This window comes from Habropoda laboriosa, unplaced genomic scaffold, assembly GCF_001263275.1.
Source record: "Habropoda laboriosa isolate 0110345459 unplaced genomic scaffold, ASM126327v1 scaffold385, whole genome shotgun sequence".
Taxonomy (NCBI): domain Eukaryota; kingdom Metazoa; phylum Arthropoda; class Insecta; order Hymenoptera; family Apidae; genus Habropoda; species Habropoda laboriosa.
The window spans coordinates 589,506-607,709 of record NW_017100556.1 but is presented as its reverse complement, the minus strand read 5'-3'; the positions used below and the strand labels follow the sequence as shown (position 1 = coordinate 607,709).

The window sequence follows — 18,204 nt, the reverse complement described above, 5'->3', positions numbered from 1 at the left end:
ACACCGATAAAAAATAAAAATTGGAAAAAAATATTTTCTCTGTATGTAGTATCGGGGCCTCCGCCCCCAAATAGGAAACCTCGAAGGGAGAATAGAGAGGGAGTAGTTGGCGTAGTGCGCAGAGCCTCGGCTTGCTAAGCCGAAGGTCCCGGGTTCGATTCCCGGTTGTTGGGGGGGTCCCTTAAATTATTTTTCTGTCTGTTCCTTACATATATATATATGATTCCAATTTTCTCAATTATTACAATTGAGCTATATTCGAACGAGATTCGACCTTTCGGTCGAAGAGAGAGGAGACGTGATCGATTAATCTTTCTAGATAGTCACAATTCAATTCTACTTGAAACAAATAAACAATGTTCATCGTCGTTATTATATCAGTTCTATTATTCGACAAGTGAAAGAAGGGGAAAGGGCCAATTGACTCTCGTTAAGACAAAAAGACAACCATTGCGAACAAAACAAAATGGCACAGTGCATCTTTGCTGCAACTTAATCGCGTTTCTCTTCCAGTTCTCATCCTCGATCTAACGCTTCTTCGAGGCCTGTATACTCACGGTCACGTGATCGATGCATAAATCACTGCATTTACGTTGCACGTGATGTAACGCGTGTCATATCGATAAAACAGATGAAAATCGATCGTGAGACGCGACGCGATCGCTTGAACGTGTGCAATAGTAAGCTCTTAGTGGAATTATGACAGCAGTGTACTTTAGGTGTGTACTGTAACTTCCATACTAAAATCGATGGAATAGCTCTTTTAAAAAGAAACTGAAAAATATGAGGGAATTTGAAAGAAAAGAAGTAGCAAAATAGTAAAATTATTGTAGAAATTTTTCATAAATTATGTGTCATTTTAAATATGAAATTACGGAGAGTGATACATATTTTTTCAACTAAATTCTAAATACTTTTTCGACCCCTCGATTCGATATCGAACATTGCAGTGAATAATTTACGATAATAGAGATTGGAAAATTTTGGAGAATAATTTACGATAAGAAAGATCGACAAATTTTGAAGAATAATATACAATAAGAAAGATGCACCGATTTAATCGCGTTCAATCGTTCCCGAGATAGGCACAGATTGAACCAAATTGAATTCATCGAACTGGTCGGTGTTGAATAAAATGCGTAACGACGAGTAATTGCATACTTAAGAAACACACGCACGAGGGACTTTCATTGAGCGAACAAATTGAATCGCGGACGGTTCAATTCCGCAAATTGCTCGTATCGCGGTCTAGCGCGTGCAACTCGAGCATAATCGACGGCGAAGTCTGATACGATGGGGATCTTTCTCCGTCAACGGCAATCAGGAAGGCAGGCTTAAGCATATTTGCGTTCCGCTTGCGGTAAAACTGACGAGCGTCTCTCTCTCTCTCTCTCTCTCTCTTTCTGGCTGTCAGTTGAGAACGTCTCCTAGTAAATTTCCGCCCAGGGGATGCATTTTTAAAGAGAATTTAGAGGAGATTCGCTCTGCCAAGGTTCTCTAAAGAAACGAGGTTTGCATTCGAATCGCCGTGATTTTCAGATTTTCCAGATGTTATTGGTTCTTTTTTCTCTTCTTTTCTGGGGGTCAAGGATTAGAGCAGGGAAAATTGTGTTGGTGGTTTGTTTGAATTAGGGGATTGTTGGGGAGTTGTGAAAATTGGGGACGTAGGGAATTAGGAAATTAGAATTAGAATATTAAGAAATTAGAAAATTAAGAAATTAGAATTAGAAGATTAGGAAATTAGAGAAACCGTGATCCAGAAAACTGGAGAATTGGAGAATTGACAGAACGTAAAATTAGGAAATCAGAGAAATGGAAAATTGGAGAATAAGAGAGGAAAATTAGAAGAAATAGAAAATTATCGATTTCAAGAAAATTGCAGAAACATGATTACACTGTTTCATATTTTTCGATGTCATCAAAAGTTCAAGTTTTTATTTTTCCGCTCGCTGCTCACGTGTACGTATCAAAACGCTCCTAAAGCAAGTGGAGCCTTCGTTTCAAGGGCCAAACGGGTTTCAAAAGAGAAAATGCTCGCACAATCCAAGGAGACGGTTGCGTGAGCCTCAACACGTAGACACCAACTCGTTCCGCCCGTGGCCACAGGTAGAATTCGTGCAAATCTTCGCCTCGACGACGCTCCGATTCATCTTTCCATTCACTTCCGGTCTATATGTTCGCCCGAAGGTAAAACCAGCCCACGTGACGCGCTTTTAGGCGTTTCAATTATTCATCCATGACTATTTTCACAGGAATAATCATACTTTCAGTGAACACTGATCTTCATCGAAATCTGACCATTTTATGAACTCTGAAACTCGTTTAATATTTCTGAATCTACTGAATCCTCGAACTTGAAGTTTCTTCTTACTGTTGTAACGAATTGCGGCCGTTGAATTTCTTCAGTTTAGAAAATTGAAAGATCGATGATTGGGAAATCAGAGAAGCAGCGAACCAAAAAATTAGAGGATAAGAGAATCGAAAAGTTGAAAATTGGGGTATTGGGAGAATTGAGAATTGGAAAATTAGAAAATTGGAGAATTGATAAATATATTCTAGACTAAATTTTTGAAAAATATATTCCTTGAGCCAGGAATATTAAAGTTAATTTTTTCACAGAGTCCGCTGCATATACTTCACTAACATTAAAATTGTAAAAATTGTTCACTTTAACTTCAAAACAAATATCGAATCTAACGATACTTTTAAAGTGAAAATATGAAAAGAAAAAAAAAAAATGTAAACCTAACCTCAAAATTAATACCTCAATTTTACCAAAAGAATTGGATCTACTTAAATCGAATTTTGCTCGAACTTCAACTCACTCGTTCTCCCCGCCATTTCCTCCGGAGGATCCCAAGAAAAATCGAACGATTTCGATAACGTTACGAGAAATAATTGGAATTTCCTGCGTTCAGACTGCCTTCTTTGTGTTTCCGGAACATCGTACTCGTAAAGAAACAATAAACGTTCGTTTGACATGTATCAAACGCGTCTGGTGTGTTAGTAATCTACTAGACTTGCACTGCACTAAATCACGTACATATATTTTTCTCAAATACAGTAAAATGGCTGATTGATTATTATTGATGAGCAAAGTCCGTCGGAATCTTGAGCAATGAATCGATCGTTAAGAGGACGAGGTTGCGGTAGGTTAGCGAGATGTTGCTTCGTGCGTGACTATCGTCGTCACTTCCCTCTTTCGGATCGACGTTTCTGGGGGCACGTTCGTCTGTGAAAACACCAGCAGACTAAGCCTGCTTTTTCTAGACGACTTGAACATGCGTCATGATTTATTAGTTGTACTATTGCAACACAGAACAGGCAGGATTTCTTTTTCAACGAATTCCACTGGAATTGAATACAAGACATCAAAGTATAATATTGTTCGTTTAAAGTAGAGAAAGGCAATTAATAGAAACGCTATTAATTTTTGAAAAAAAATGACTCAATAAGAATTTTTTTTGAAGATATCTTAAATTTTAGTGATTTTCACTCGAATTGAATAAAAGACACGAAAATAATATCGTTCGTTTAAAATAGAGAAAGACAATTAATAGAAACACTATTAATTTTTGAAAAAAAATGACTCAATAAGAATTTTTTTTGAAGATATCTTAAGTTTTGGTGATTTTCACTCGAATTGAATAAAAGACACAAAAATAATATCGTTCGTTTAAAATAGAGAAAGACAATTAATAGAAACACTATTAATTTTTGAAAAAACTGACTGAATAAGAATTTTTTTGGAAGATATCTTAAGTTTTGGTGATTTTCACTCGAATTGAATAAAAGACACAAAAATAATATCGTTCGTTTAAAGTAGAGAAAGGCAATTAATAGAAACGCTATTAATTTTTGAAAAAAAAAATGACTGAATAAGACTTTTTTTTGAAGATATCTTAAGTTTTGGTGATTTTCACTCGAATTGAATAAAAGACACAAAAATAATATTGCTCGTTTAAAGTAGAGAGAGGCAATTAATAGAAACACTATTAATTTTTGAAAAAAAATGACTCAATAAGAATTTTTTTTGAAGATATCTTAAATTTTAGTGATTTTCACTCGAATTGAATAAAAGACACAAAAATAATATTGCTCGTTTAAAGTAGAGAGAGGCAATTAATAGAAACACTATTAATTTTTGAAAAAACTGACTGAATAAGAATTTTTTTGGAAGATATCTTAAGTTTTGGTGATTTTCACTCGAATTGAATAAAAGACACGAAAATAATATCGTTCGTTTAAAATAGAGAAAGACAATTAATAGAAACACTATTAATTTTTGAAAAAAAATGACTCAATAAGAATTTTTTTTGAAGATATCTTAAATTTTAGTGATTTTCACTCGAATTGAATAAAAGACACAAAAATAATATCGTTCGTTTAAAGTAGAGAAAGGCAATTAATAGAAACGCTATTAATTTTTGAAAAAAAAAATGACTGAATAAGACTTTTTTTTGAAGATATCTTAAGTTTTGGTGATTTTCACTCGAATTGAATAAAAGACACGAAAATAATATCGTTCGTTTAAAATAGAGAAAGACAATTAATAGAAACACTATTAATTTTTGAAAAAAAATGACTCAATAAGAATTTTTTTTGAAGATATCTTAAATTTTAGTGATTTTCACTCGAATTGAATAAAAGACACAAAAATAATATTGCTCGTTTAAAGTAGAGAAAGGCAATTAATAGAAACTCTATTAATTTTGTTTTAAATATCTCATCTTTTGATTTTTACTCGAGTTGAATAAAAGACACCAAAAAATATTGTTACAGAATAAGAATTTTTCTTTCCAAGATATCTCATCTTTCGTTGACACAGTTCCCAGGCACACAACAACTGTAATTAATGTAAAATTCTTTTCTTTTTTTTTTTCTATCTTTCAAAGCTACCTTTTCAAATAGGCGAATGTTTTCACGTATTCGCCGAGAGACAGAGAAAAAAAAAGACGAACGTGCGTGGAGTCACACACGTTTCGGTTGGCCGATCTCATTCTTTCCGTAGTCGATGACGAATTCCGGTTCCCAAGATTAAATGCACGAATTCTCCTCGGTTTAATTCCTCGGAAACTGCTATTTCTACACCGAGGAATTACTAGGAAAATTATTATTAAACCGTGGCAATCATTCGAACACGCGGTTTCAGGCCAGAAAAAATAAACGCTCTGCTGAATAATTTACTTTTGCAAAGGTGCTTCCGAGTTACCATTAACATGCACATTACCGACTGTTGGATTAATTGAGAAAAAAAAAAGTTGACAATAAGAAACGGTCGTTATTTTTTTCCATTAATAACTCTGTTAAATAGAAATTTTTTTAGAAACATCGGGTCATACTTCGATCTGAAATAAAAAATTTTAATAAACAACTCTTGACAATAATTATCAGCTGATATTTCGATCGTAAATAATTATTATCGTTGTTATTCCTCGACATTTCTATGATTATTTAAATTTTCAATCAAAGACAGAAGAGTTGATAATTTTTCTTTTTTTTATCGTCGTTATCGTCGTTTCTTTCATAAACACAGATAATTCTGTGTTTTACAAATATTATCGTGTTGTACTTTTTTCTAATTATAAATTCGAGTCGGCTTAATTAAAACGCCGAAGTGGAGGCGTGTAGCAGTTTTGTTTGAAAATGAACGATACGATCGTGTCGTTCGCATTATCGGGGTTATCTTTATCGACGTTACATTTATACGTAGGATTAAAATTTACCAGATGAAAGCACTGCCGCTTTTAATCTTTTTATCGCGAAAAGAACTTTTTCTGCTCGACAGATAAAACCGAGACTAATTTATCGAAATCATTTTTTTTTTTCACTTTTGATCCCAGTATCGTCGAGTTCTCCTCGAACTTCCGGCGAGATAACAGTGGAACGAATTTTTATTCGACGAGTGATCGACGATTATTTTAATTCAATTATTCACCTGTCTATTAATTGAAATCGTTACCTCTGTTCTTCGTGGGAGTATTTTAATTTTAATTTTTAGAAAGTTGTAATTTGAGAACTTTGGAATGTTCGAATTTCCATTTTCATAAAATTAGAATTGAAAATTTTGGAATTTTCCAATTTCCATTTCCAGAAAATTGCGGAATGCTCCAATTTCCATTTCCAGAAAATTACAATTGAAAACTTTGGAATTTTCCAATTTCCATTTCCAGAAAATTGCGGAATGCTCCAGTTTCCATTTCCAGAAAATTACAATTGAAAACTTTGGAATTTTCCAATTTCCATTTCCATAAAATTACAATTGAAACTTAAAACGCGAATTTTCCGAATTCTCCGTCTGAAATTCTCCTCGATAGAAATTGATAAAAATCATAATAGAAAATTTCAAGTATTCTCCGTTTGAAATTCCTCCCGATAAAAAGAAAAGCCCGCGAAAAATCAACGCACGTTTATTTCAAAGGAAGAACGTCGTCTGTCCTTGCGACAGAGGCCGGTGTACCGTTGGCCAGCAGAACAAGTTGATGACGTCATGCATGGGGGATCGACCAATCGAGCCCTCGCGATCGACCAATCGCGCGGCGAATTTGGTTCCTCGTCGAAGCCGACTGGCTGTTCCATCATCCCGTAACACGTTCAATGACGACGCCAACAGGCGTCAACGCTAGTTATCGTACGGCTATATAGGGTGTACAATGTTACGTGCTTGCGCTTCCTAGCCGGCACGGTGGAGTCAAGTCCCTAGTCTCTCGCGCACCCTCTGAAAAACACTAGAGATAGGGCAAACGAAGGCGCCTCCCACCGCCGAAAACCACGACTTTTCGAATATAAAAGGGGGCATGATTTTAGACGCTCTGAGCCTTTTGCTACATTTCCTTTCGAGCAACCAAGTTCTTGATACTTATTCCGTAAGTGTCAACTAGACATTACTGTCTACGACTCCCCCCACCGAGCACTCGCCGTGTAAAGTCGATAAGGAAGATTTTCGCCAAGTCAAGAATCACGTATTAACTTGAAATTATTTGTAAACCATTGCTGAATATTATTATTGATAGAATATAGTTTTGTAGAAGTACTTCTGTTCATATTCAATAACCATCTCCTAGTAACATTAGTAACAGAACAGCTAAACTCACAAAGATGTACTTTTGCCGTACGACACGCTAAATCATCAACCCTATCCTTTGGAGAACGACGTATTAACATACGTCGAACGTTCCAAGCTTTTCTATCAAACAAACAAAACCGACATTCCGCTCCGTGTGAGGACACCAAGCGTGAGCTCGTAACAACATATCTTCTATATATTGTATATATATATATATAGGGTGTCACACAGGTTTCCCTAGAAATTTTACTAGTGTGTTCTACAGCTAAATGTAAGATTAAAATGACAAAAAAAAAAAGCCTATAAATGACTGCATTTAAAAGTTATAAGAAAAGTATGACATAAGTTGTAACGAAGTTATAAAATAAATACGGAAAGTTCTAACAGAGTTACAAGAAAAATATGAAAAGTCACGACACAGTTATATAGCAGAAATATGAAAAATGATGACAAAGTCATCACAAAAGTATGAAGAGTTATAACAGAAATTTTCACGATGCAAAAGAAAATTAATTTACCACTGTCCTATAAATACTTTGCAAAATTGGAATTCTCTTTCATAATCGCAATGTTAGAAGACAGAATTGAACAATGTCAATTGACTGAAAAAAAAAAAAAAATTGCGAATGAAACGTTGCGTAAAGACAACGGTTGGGTGTTAATAGGTTAATGAAACAGTATAATGTTACAACAATACAAGTTGAATCATCCACAGTTTTATGATTCTCTGGAACCATATAAAACTTGATACAATAAAACAATTGATTCGAAGACGAGGAACAAAAAATTTACCGAAAGTTCTACCTTCGATTTCTGTCACATCCAAAAACATGCTATATTAAGATTCCCCAAAATAATTAATTCGAACCCTCCAGTTCTCAACGTCCAAAGTTACAACTGGGTTCAACTTTGCCTTTCGATAAAAAATACTCGAGTAAACATGCACTCTTAAGGATTTTACGAAGCTTCTCTAATTTTAGAAAATTACCGAAATTAATTGCACGTGAAATACGCAAATACAAATAATTCTCACGTGTGCGAATTTATCGAAAGGAAATGCCTGAAACGACGACTATTCTCGCCACTGCTTTTCTAGGATACTGAAACGAAAATTAGCTCGCAACGTTTTTGGAAAATTTGGAATTTTTTTTTAGAAATCTTAAACAATATTGCGAAGGATTTCTGTGAATTTTAATTTTGCAATTCTTTTTATACGAGAATTTAATTTTATAATTTTACAATCCTTGGAAAAATGCTTGGAACGGTTTCGAAAAATTTGGAATTTTTATTTAGGAATCTTAAATAATATTGCGAAGGATTTCTGTGAATTTTAATTTTGCAATTCTTTTTATACGAGAATTTAATTTTATAATTTTACAATCCTTGGAAAAATGCTTGGAACGGTTTCGAAAAATTTGGAATTTTTATTTAGGAATCTTAAATAATATTGCGAAGGATTTCTGTGAATTTTAATTTTGCAATTCTTTTTATACGAGAATTTAATTTTATAATTTTACAATCCTTGGAAAAATGCTTGGAACATGTTAGGAAAATTTTCAAAATTTTTTTTAGCAAACGTACGTTATTAAATTCTTTAAAAAATCGTGAAATTGAATTTTACAGGAATTAGCTGTTATTAATAAAGCACGAATAATAAATAATTAGGTTCTTAAGGAAAAATTGCGAAGGATTTGTATGAATTTTAATTTGACGATAATCAACTGTTAATCCTTGGAAAAATTTGATAATAGATCGCTAGAGAAAACTAAGTAGAAAATTTACGAAGGTGTAAAATTGATAGTGAAAATGAATTTATGCGAAGATTTACGAAAATTATCGATGCAGAGTGAAATTAAAGAATGCATTAACATTTTAATCTAATCTGTGCTAGTATTATTGGACTTTGCCAAGCAGATGGTGTATCGTGAACGATATTTAATTGTTGCAAAATGATGAACCACTGATAGATAAACGAGTTCGAATTTTTATGTTTCCGGTGAACGATGACATAAATCGCACAGGTAACAGTTAACGAGATTTTTTCCAATTAAGTACCTTGTTTTTATATATTCATTATTTATTCTACGTGGAAAGAGATAACGAGAAATAATCTTCTACATATTTTTGTCCATTCTTTGATAAAAACGTTCGCAACGAAATTGTTTATTCGCGAAATTATAAATATTTTCCTCTAAGTATTAAAATTTCCGCAAATGTTAAATCACGTGAAATGTGAATCGTTGTTTAAACACTCGAGAGCTTGATTTTGAAGAAAATATTATTCACGATTATCTTAAAAATTGAGAAGAAAATTTTCTAATTTCTTACAAATTTTAAAATGAGCTTTCATCATCGTCGTTTCTCCGACGAAAACGCTTCATCGATCCAAAAACAATTGTCTGATGAAATCTGCACGCAGTTTCGGAACTGTCACAGTAATTACATCATACGATCGAGAAGCAGAGAAGTTGTTAAATTTTCCTTCAAATCGAATCAATTTTCCCATACAGAAATCGGAATACCGCAAAATTTTTGCAAAAAACAATTTCCTACGTTACCGACTGAAGGAGACATATTTTTCAAAGAAGAAAATAAACGATCCAACGAATCCAAATTCGAGGCGACCCTTTTCGAGATTTTTTCGAAATATTCGCGATTGAAATTCGCGCGAAGAAACTTGATAGTAATCGTGACTCGAAGGATACTTTCGTCGTGGACAATATTGAACACCGTTAACTGTTCTCCACGATCGATCGAATACACGCTTTCACTCGCATTTTCTAGTCACCGTGACAGCATCGAAGAGAATCGTAGAATCGTACATCGTTTATTTCGCAGAAAACGGTAATCTCCGGAGGATCTCGCGAGGGCACTGTTTCAAATTCAAGTCACCGGGATCTGGTTAAAGTGTATGGAATACTTTACTTGTTCCCCGATATATGATATCGATGTAACGAAACGTAAATATCCGAACGTTAATAATGTTGAGGGTAGTGAGGCTTGAAATTTATTTAATCGTCGTATCGTTATGCTGATAATATCGTTTCGCTTGTTTGAACTTTTCGATAAAATGAAACGGAAAATTTCTCATGTTTTTAAAACGAGCTAGTTTTTTTTTTGCGGGAATGTATGTATTTTTTGAAATTTTATTCGCTATTTCGAAAGAACTGATGGCTACACTCGATTAGTTCTACAAATCCACGTATTAAGTGGATTAAAACGATATCTTAACATTCAGTTTATGATAGTATTAAGTGTACTTAAGCTGGATTACACGATGAAAAGGAGCAAGACTAAGTAATGGAATTTTTAGATAATATTCCGAATCACAAGTGAAAATTTCAGATTTCCAAAGGAAAAAAGGAGAACCTGAGATTACTATAATAATAGAAGTCAAGGTTGACTGTGTAAGACAAATGAACAAAAAAAAAAAAAAACAGAATGAGCAATAATTTTTTGTTTGCACGGATTAACCGCAAACCTTTTGAACCGATAATAAAATCCACTTAACGGTGTTCCGTTTGTCAAGAAAAAGACTGTTGTATTAATTAAATATTGCATAACCGTTCTACAAACTGAAGTTTACCATCAGTTGACGTGAACGAAACCAAATCTAACCAAAACGTTTATTCTTATTGCATGTAGGAAAAAATTCGATGTCCATTTAGAAACAACAAAATTTATTGTAAACGACCTAAAAAGAGCAGAAGAAGATGTCTATATTCGTTTTATAAACTGTGAAGCGTAAAAAAATTATTGAAAAAAATGATCGTTTAAGAAGGGTGGTTTTACGTTCGAGATACGATGACGCAATTTCACAACATCCGGTGTAACAGTGATGCGTTAGATTCGCGTGATGCAACTGTTCCGGTGAATTTGTAGGTGTAGAATCGAATGACCTTTTTGCCCTTGAGAGGACGAGCCTCCGTCTCGAGCAGCGGCACATTCACCGATAATGTTTCGGTCATAACGGAGTGTGCGAGTGCGGGGAGTTTTTCCCACTCTTACCCCCACCACTGACCGTCCGTCTCCCCATCAGCGCGCCCATGTAACAGTATCGTATCGCGTAATTTCAAGCCCGCGCTGTAAATTGACGCAAGAACTAGCTAGATTTTCATAAGATTTATCGCAAGTGAAACTGATTTACCGCTTATCGGAACTCGTGATCCGATTCAAGATTAGAAGAACAGTGTATGATGAATCGCGAAAATTTTGAAGTGGCGAGGCTGTGTAGTGAATGAAACTTGGAGAATTTTATATTTCGCATTTGAATGATTCCTTTTTCAATGGAAAGAACGGAGATATCCTTTTTTTGCCTCAGGTCTTTGAATCTTATCAGACGTAGATCGATATGAATCGTCAAAATTACTCGATTCGAGATACGATATCGTCTGGTTCCTTATCGATTCTCAGGATTTTTGTGACGGAAAAAATATTCCCGAGAGAGGGAAGACGTCTGCGTTTCCGCGGTAAGGAAAATTATCTTTGTCGTTTCTCATTGGAGAGAAAATTGTCGATTCATGTTTCTATGTGTAAAAAGCGTTACTCTGAACAATTTATGTTTGTCTATGGAAAAAAAGGAACTAGGTTATCGTACGCTATTTTTTGCACTGTTCTACGCGCTTTATCATTCGAGCTAGACATAATATTTTCCATTTGAATGAACGTTTAAGTGAACAAATAACGAAAATGAATTATCGACAATTGTGCAAACAGATTTGCGATTATACGATGAGCTTTTAAACTACGGCTAATTATAACACCGTATACCGACGTAGAAACATTCTTTGGAACAATATTTAACATAAATAAAAAAATTACAAATTAACACTTAATTTATGTCATTATTCATAATTGACCTAATCTGTATGACGATTGCAGAGTTTCTTCGTTCACGAAATTTAGGTAACTTTGAACGTTTTTCAGGGGAAGATAGGTCAGGAAATAGGGCACGAAGTCAGAGAAAATTTCGCTTGATCGGTAACAGGGGACCCCGTGTATCCGTCAGTGGGTCGCTCGTGCTTCATGGCCTCTTTGCGCCCCACCATGCGTCCACTACGTTCGTCCATGGAAGTGTAGGTACGCGCGTGAAACAGCCGCTTTTGTTCCAGTAGTCGCGATATAAAACTCGTGAGATACGCTCGTGAACGACGAATCGTACGTGGTTGGTCGAACAGGAACGTAGTGCTGTCACGCGCGTGTACAAAACTCGTGCGTCTCGAACACACACCGAAACGGTATTACACAACGAAAAGAGGGAAACGGATCCGTGGCGATTCCTCGAATTGTGCCGAGAGCCGCTCGCTTTCTCGCCGGACCGTCCACCGAAATCGCGTGAAACACGAAGCTTCTAGAGGGCTTGCAGTTCGGGGTGCAACAGCGAGGGGAGGGTAATGAAAACATCGAAGTTATCCTCGAGTGACATGATCAAACAGGTGAGCCGAAACAATGGTTGTTCACGGAGAGAGACGGCCGGTTTTCATGTACCGTGTCGATAGATGGAATTCCGTTACGGTGTATGCTTCGTTTTTCGTTTTGTGTCACACACAAAGAGAGAAGGAAGGTTCGTGTTCGAGAATACACTCGAGAACTAAGGAATCTCTCTCTCTTTTCTCGACTCACATCGTCTTCTTGTGCTGCTTGTCGTTGCTCGTTCGATCACTCGTGGTTAGCGAGACATGAATAGGGGTGCTGAATTTCTTCGTCGGTTCGCATGTGAGCGAATGGCGGTTCACATAGAACCACTGCTGTTGTGCGTTTGTGTTCTAGGAATTCGGCAAAGAGATCGATGCATCTCAGTGTACCATGTTACGAGGTTAGAATTATGTTCTACAGTTGTGTGAAATCACTAATGGAACGATGTTGATTGGCAAATTGTGTAAAATGCGCTAAGACGTCCATGTTTCTCGAAACGATGGATAATAAAAACGATTTATGACGTGTGTTCGATCGTAGCGACTGACAAGTATCGCGATTCTACGTCACGAGATATTCATCAAATCTCAAGACGCGTTCTCGGATAGACAAAACCGACTGTCAGATCAAGTGTAAAAACGAGTTTTCCGGGAAGTCAGCTGCCGTTGGCTATTATCGAATGCCGTTTCTACAGAGTGCCTCGGGAACGTGACAACGCGGAACTCGTGCACGTTTTGTTATCGATTGTGACGATGGTGGACGAGTAAAGGGAAAAGTAGCACGCTCGATGTTACCCGCCACAGTATCAACGTGCATATCCAAGATCGATTAACGCACACGATTCTCGATACACGAGTGCCACGTACCGTGCGACAGATAAGCCGTTAAATATTTTATGGCTGAATAACGAGAGGCTCGACGTAAAGTTTGCCGAGCGACGATAAGGAGGCTCGAACATTCTCTGAAATGCAGTCGATAACGAAATAAATCTAATTCGTCACGCTGATACGACTAACCGGAATGATTTCACGCGGTAAACTCTCACGTAACGATCCATCGAGTCACGGAAAACAGTTCGCGTCGAACGAGAAGTCTATAGGTTATGAAACGCGTCGAACGTGCAGTTTAGGTTATGAAACGCGTCGACTTGCTGGAAAAACGACGAGTAGAAAAAGATGCCCGAAGAACGGCGAAACTGTACGAAGAAGAGCACGAGCACTCCTGACACGAAACGGCGTTCGACGATGTCGAAGTTACGGGCTGTGCAACATGTTGCATCGCTGCACGTGTAACGGTTTCGATTTTGCCCGGTTACAAAGCGATGGTCGACGGTTGTTTCGCGGAAGAGCAGATCGTGACTGGTCGCGTGCTCTCGATAGCCTATGTCCAGCCGTATATACACGCAAGCGTGTCACGTTCGTGGTCGCGAACAAAATCATCGTGCTTTTGAGAAATGTTTTCGTCTGTCATCGTAACGTTACCGCGTCTTCTGACTATGCGACGCATGATACAATAAAAACTCTATAAGAGTTCGAAATTCGAGTCCGCTGTGAAACAGTCACGGGATAGGCCCTGTATCCCTACACAAACGATGATTAAAAGAACAACAAGGTTTAAAGGACACGAAGAATGCACTGACTCGAAGGCAGGGTCGAACCAAGTGAATTCGTTTGTGTAGGGGTACGTACACCATTATACCGAGTGTCTGCTACGCGGTTGGATCTTATGTGGGCCGTAGGTTCTCTAGTCTATACGTGTAACTCTACGCAATCAAAACGTGGTAAAACTTTTTCTCTTCTTGTCGAGCAGAATGCATTGATGGAAAAAAAGAATGTAGCATTAATTTTCATTGTTGTGAACAATTTTGCGGCAAGTTTATTTTACAAATGTCCAGAGATGTAGATTCATCCCCCTGAAGCCATGGCCATGACTTTTTTTACACACTCTACGTAGCTAGAAATAACCGGTATACGAACGGGTACTATTTGCAACGTGAGACGAGATATAAAATCCGTTTCTGATAAACGTGACACACACATAATACATACGCAACAGTCTGGTGCATTAAATTTCGTTCCTCTTGTTTTTCGAATTGGCATTCGTTCCGTGAACACGACAATCGATAACGTTTCGATAAGGAGGGTTATTAATGTTCGTTCCGACGGGGAAACGATTTCAATGCCTCGCCACAGATGTATTTGCATAGGAAAGTATTGCAGAAACGTGCGCTCTTAAAAAAAAAAATCATCAGTACCATTTGTATCTCTGCATACCACCACGTGCATTTAGACGAATCACTGTGCATTGGCCTTTGGTCGTTCTTCCTGTAGCGTGCATGTGGCCTGAGCGTTCTACATGCACTATACCATTCATTCATAAAACAGTCCTATTGGCTGGCTGGCGGGTGTGTCGGTGACGTCACAGCCAGATCAATGCCGTAGCCGCGGAAAAAGGAAGAAGGGAAAGGCGTGCGAAATTGGCGGGAATTTCGAACGTTGTTTCCTGAATTGGCACGATGAAACCGGTGTCCTTGAAATTTCGTTGCGATAACTGATGCAATTTTTCATTTTTCAACTGCATATTACAATGTCAATGGTGGATTATTTACTGTTTCCTTATCGTGTACACCACCATTGGTATGTACAGTCGTAATGGAAATTTAAAAACAGTTGGAATATAAATTTCGAAGTTGACTTATCGCTTTTTCGAATATGTTTATAGCAAATTTGTAGGTCGGTTGCGTAAACGGTGATTTATTGCTCCATAATCGTTGGTAATAAATATGCATAGATCCATATCTGTTGCGAATTAATAATTTATTGCTTGTATAATAGCGCGTGAAACGTATACGTGATTACATCGCGTTGCAGTTATCTCAGATAACTTCGTATTAAATAATTACTGTAGTACATTGATCTATACCGTACGCGGCAACAAATAAAATCAATTTCACACAGAATTTCTCCACGCATTCCACGCGTATTTTCTACTAACTTTTCCGAATACATAGTGTCAGTCGAGGAGAAGAAATATCATTGAATTTCTAATACTTCGCGTGTGTGTCACCGTTCTACAGGGTGTCCATGTCGTTAATAATTTCTATATTTTCAAATACAAAACGCTTTGTCAGCGTTCTTCGAATTTTTTTCTTTTTTCATTAAAATTATGCTTCCTAGAGTTACGTAAAAAAAGTTCAACGATACGTGACGTAAAACCAACGTCCAAGGTCACCGAAGACTAAAATGCGAAAAAAAAAAGAAGAAAATTTAATGCTTGTATAACCATTTTACGGAAAAAAATTGTTATAACTGTTTAATACTACACGAGATAACAGAACTTATCTACCGTGATTTTTACACAACGTTAAATATAAAAGAAGAAAAGAAAGGAATTATTATTTTTATTTACGAAATGATTGCAACGTTAGATCAATGTTTAAAGATATTTAAGATCAATGTTGAAAAATCTTTTTTTTTAACTCGATCGTAGTATCGATATCGTAGCTTGCTCTGACGATTTTCTCTCTTTTTTTCGCTAACCACTCCGGCGACTCGTGTCGCAAGAAAGCAATTTACACTGGTCTACGAACTATTACGTTATACTTGAACTTGACGGGCTCGCTAGTATACTCATTAGTCTCCGCTACTTCAAATGAATAAGCAATGGGACGTGGAAAAAAAAAAACACTACGACTCCAGGAATCATACGAGATGCGAACAGTTTTCAGGATAAAGATCATTTTTTTTTTTTTTTTTTCGAATTGAAGATATTTTACCGATAGCGATCGGAACAGCTTTGAACTTGACTTTGATCGTATCTCGATTGCGAGCTTACAGTGACACTTTTCGATGTCTCTACACGCAGACATTCCATTTGAAATATTAAATTAATAAAAACAAAAAAATTACTTTAGAAAATAAAAGAAATTTTTTTCCTTTTTTTAATTTGAATTTTGGATTGTTAATTTAGGTTAGGTTTCGTTAATTTTCCATATTTACACATGTGACGGGAAATTTATAATCACTTTTCGACTGCAAGTGTGAAGAATGAAAAATAATTTTCTACGGTGATTTTATTAGTAATAATGAAAATAACGAAACTCGATTTTCCAAGTTTTCCGCGGAAAAATTGTATCGTGGAGTGTCGCGTGTTTTTTTATCAAGTACGCAACAATGTTTAATTACGCTCTTGAAAGGTGGTAGAGAGACGAGAATCGTGTATATTCCTAGGAGAGAAAATCCAAGGAAATGGAATTTTCTCGGAAGCAGAGTACCTGAATTTTTCTCTGCTTTACTTCGTTAACTCGTATTATATTTCAAGCACCTCGATTAAATGCGCAGTCACGTTTTTTAAGAGTAGAGGAAACACAAGTTTTGAATTGCGTTTCTAATGGTAAATCTCGATGGAAGCAGGATTGATCAAACGACATCTCGACAGTTCTCGAATTGAAATTTCCTATATTTTAACGTGGCAATATCATTTTTTAAGGACGTGTCAAATATAAATTAAATTTAATTACGTTTCGATAAATTTGAATAAATCAAGAATTTTTTTTTCAAATTAAAATTTGTTCGTTTTGCAAATATTCTTTAAAATAGTAATTACGTTACTGGTTAATTTTATTCGACGTATTTCATAATAAAGGTACAAGGTAAAAGTATCGATTCTTTTATCTGAGTAAGCTGTAATTGCGATCTAATTAGTTTGGGCGATCTTCCAGCGACTCACGACACTTCTTAGAAGCCAAATTTCACTGAATGACTGTCGATTTAACCAGAAACTAGGAAATTAGAAACTCAATTCTAACTCGATGATAAATTGTGGAAAAAATATTTTTCAGTATTTCTCGTTGAGAAAATATCAGTTATTTCAAATATTAAGCTTCGTACAAGCATAATTTGTTGGAAAATGTAGTGCTATTTTTGTAGAAGAAAACTGTATCGATAGAAATTTCGTGGAAATATCAAAGGATCAAGGTATTTCAATCCAACACTCTGGAAACGTGAACTTGAATTCCATGGAATGGCTCGTTCGATCGTGTTCAAAACCTTCGACCTTCACTCTCGCGGACCTTGGGTGGGAAAGGCAGCGACCTTTCATATCGATGTTTCTCCTTTCCCCTTCGTCATCCATGTGAACGAAATAACTCGCGCTTTCACTGGCTCTTTTTCTAACTAAAATGTCCTCGTCTACCAATTTATCATTTTTCAGAGTGTGTTCTGAAAGATTTAGAGATCCGCGTGTTTTTCACTTTTCAGGAAAAATTGGAATATCCTATGCTACGAGAAAATGTTTTTTATTTTTTTTTTGTTTTTTGCGTTTCAAAAACTCTCGATATCTTAATTATCTTTTTCGACTATTTAGAGATTTTTGCAATCGTGTCGTATATTAAAATTTGAACGATTATTTGTTTATTATTTTATGAAAATAGTATTTTCTATTCGAAAATTTAATTCGAGGTTTTTGCAATTGTGATGTATATTGAAATTTGGGTGATTATTTAATTGGTATTTTGTAAAAATGCCTGCACAGTTCTATCTTTGCATTTGCGTATCCCTCGATCACTTTTTATTTTTACTTCCTAATAAATTCTTGCTTCGTTAATCTCCAAAAAATCTCAAAATCTACTTTATCAAACAATTACTTCGTTAATTAGAAAAAAAAAGAGAACGTTCAATGGAACGTAAAAAAAAAAAATTAATCTCTAAAATTTACGAATTATT

General features: G+C 35.9%; 1 protein-coding gene across 2 annotated transcripts in view; it reads left to right on the top strand.

The window, feature by feature from the left end:
• LOC108576613 (hexokinase type 2) overlaps positions 1-18,204 on the top strand; it is a 46,775-nt gene that overhangs the window by 14,774 nt on the left and 13,797 nt on the right. Inside the window, exon 1 of one of the 2 annotated variants that reach the window (XM_017939635.1) lies at positions 12,188-12,501. The exons of the other annotated variant lie outside the window; for it this stretch is intronic. Within the exon in view, the coding sequence (XP_017795124.1) occupies positions 12,460-12,501 (42 nt within the window). The 5' untranslated portion in view covers positions 12,188-12,459. Of the gene's footprint in view, positions 1-12,187; positions 12,502-18,204 lie in introns of those variants that run through there. 2 annotated transcript variants of the gene reach the window in all.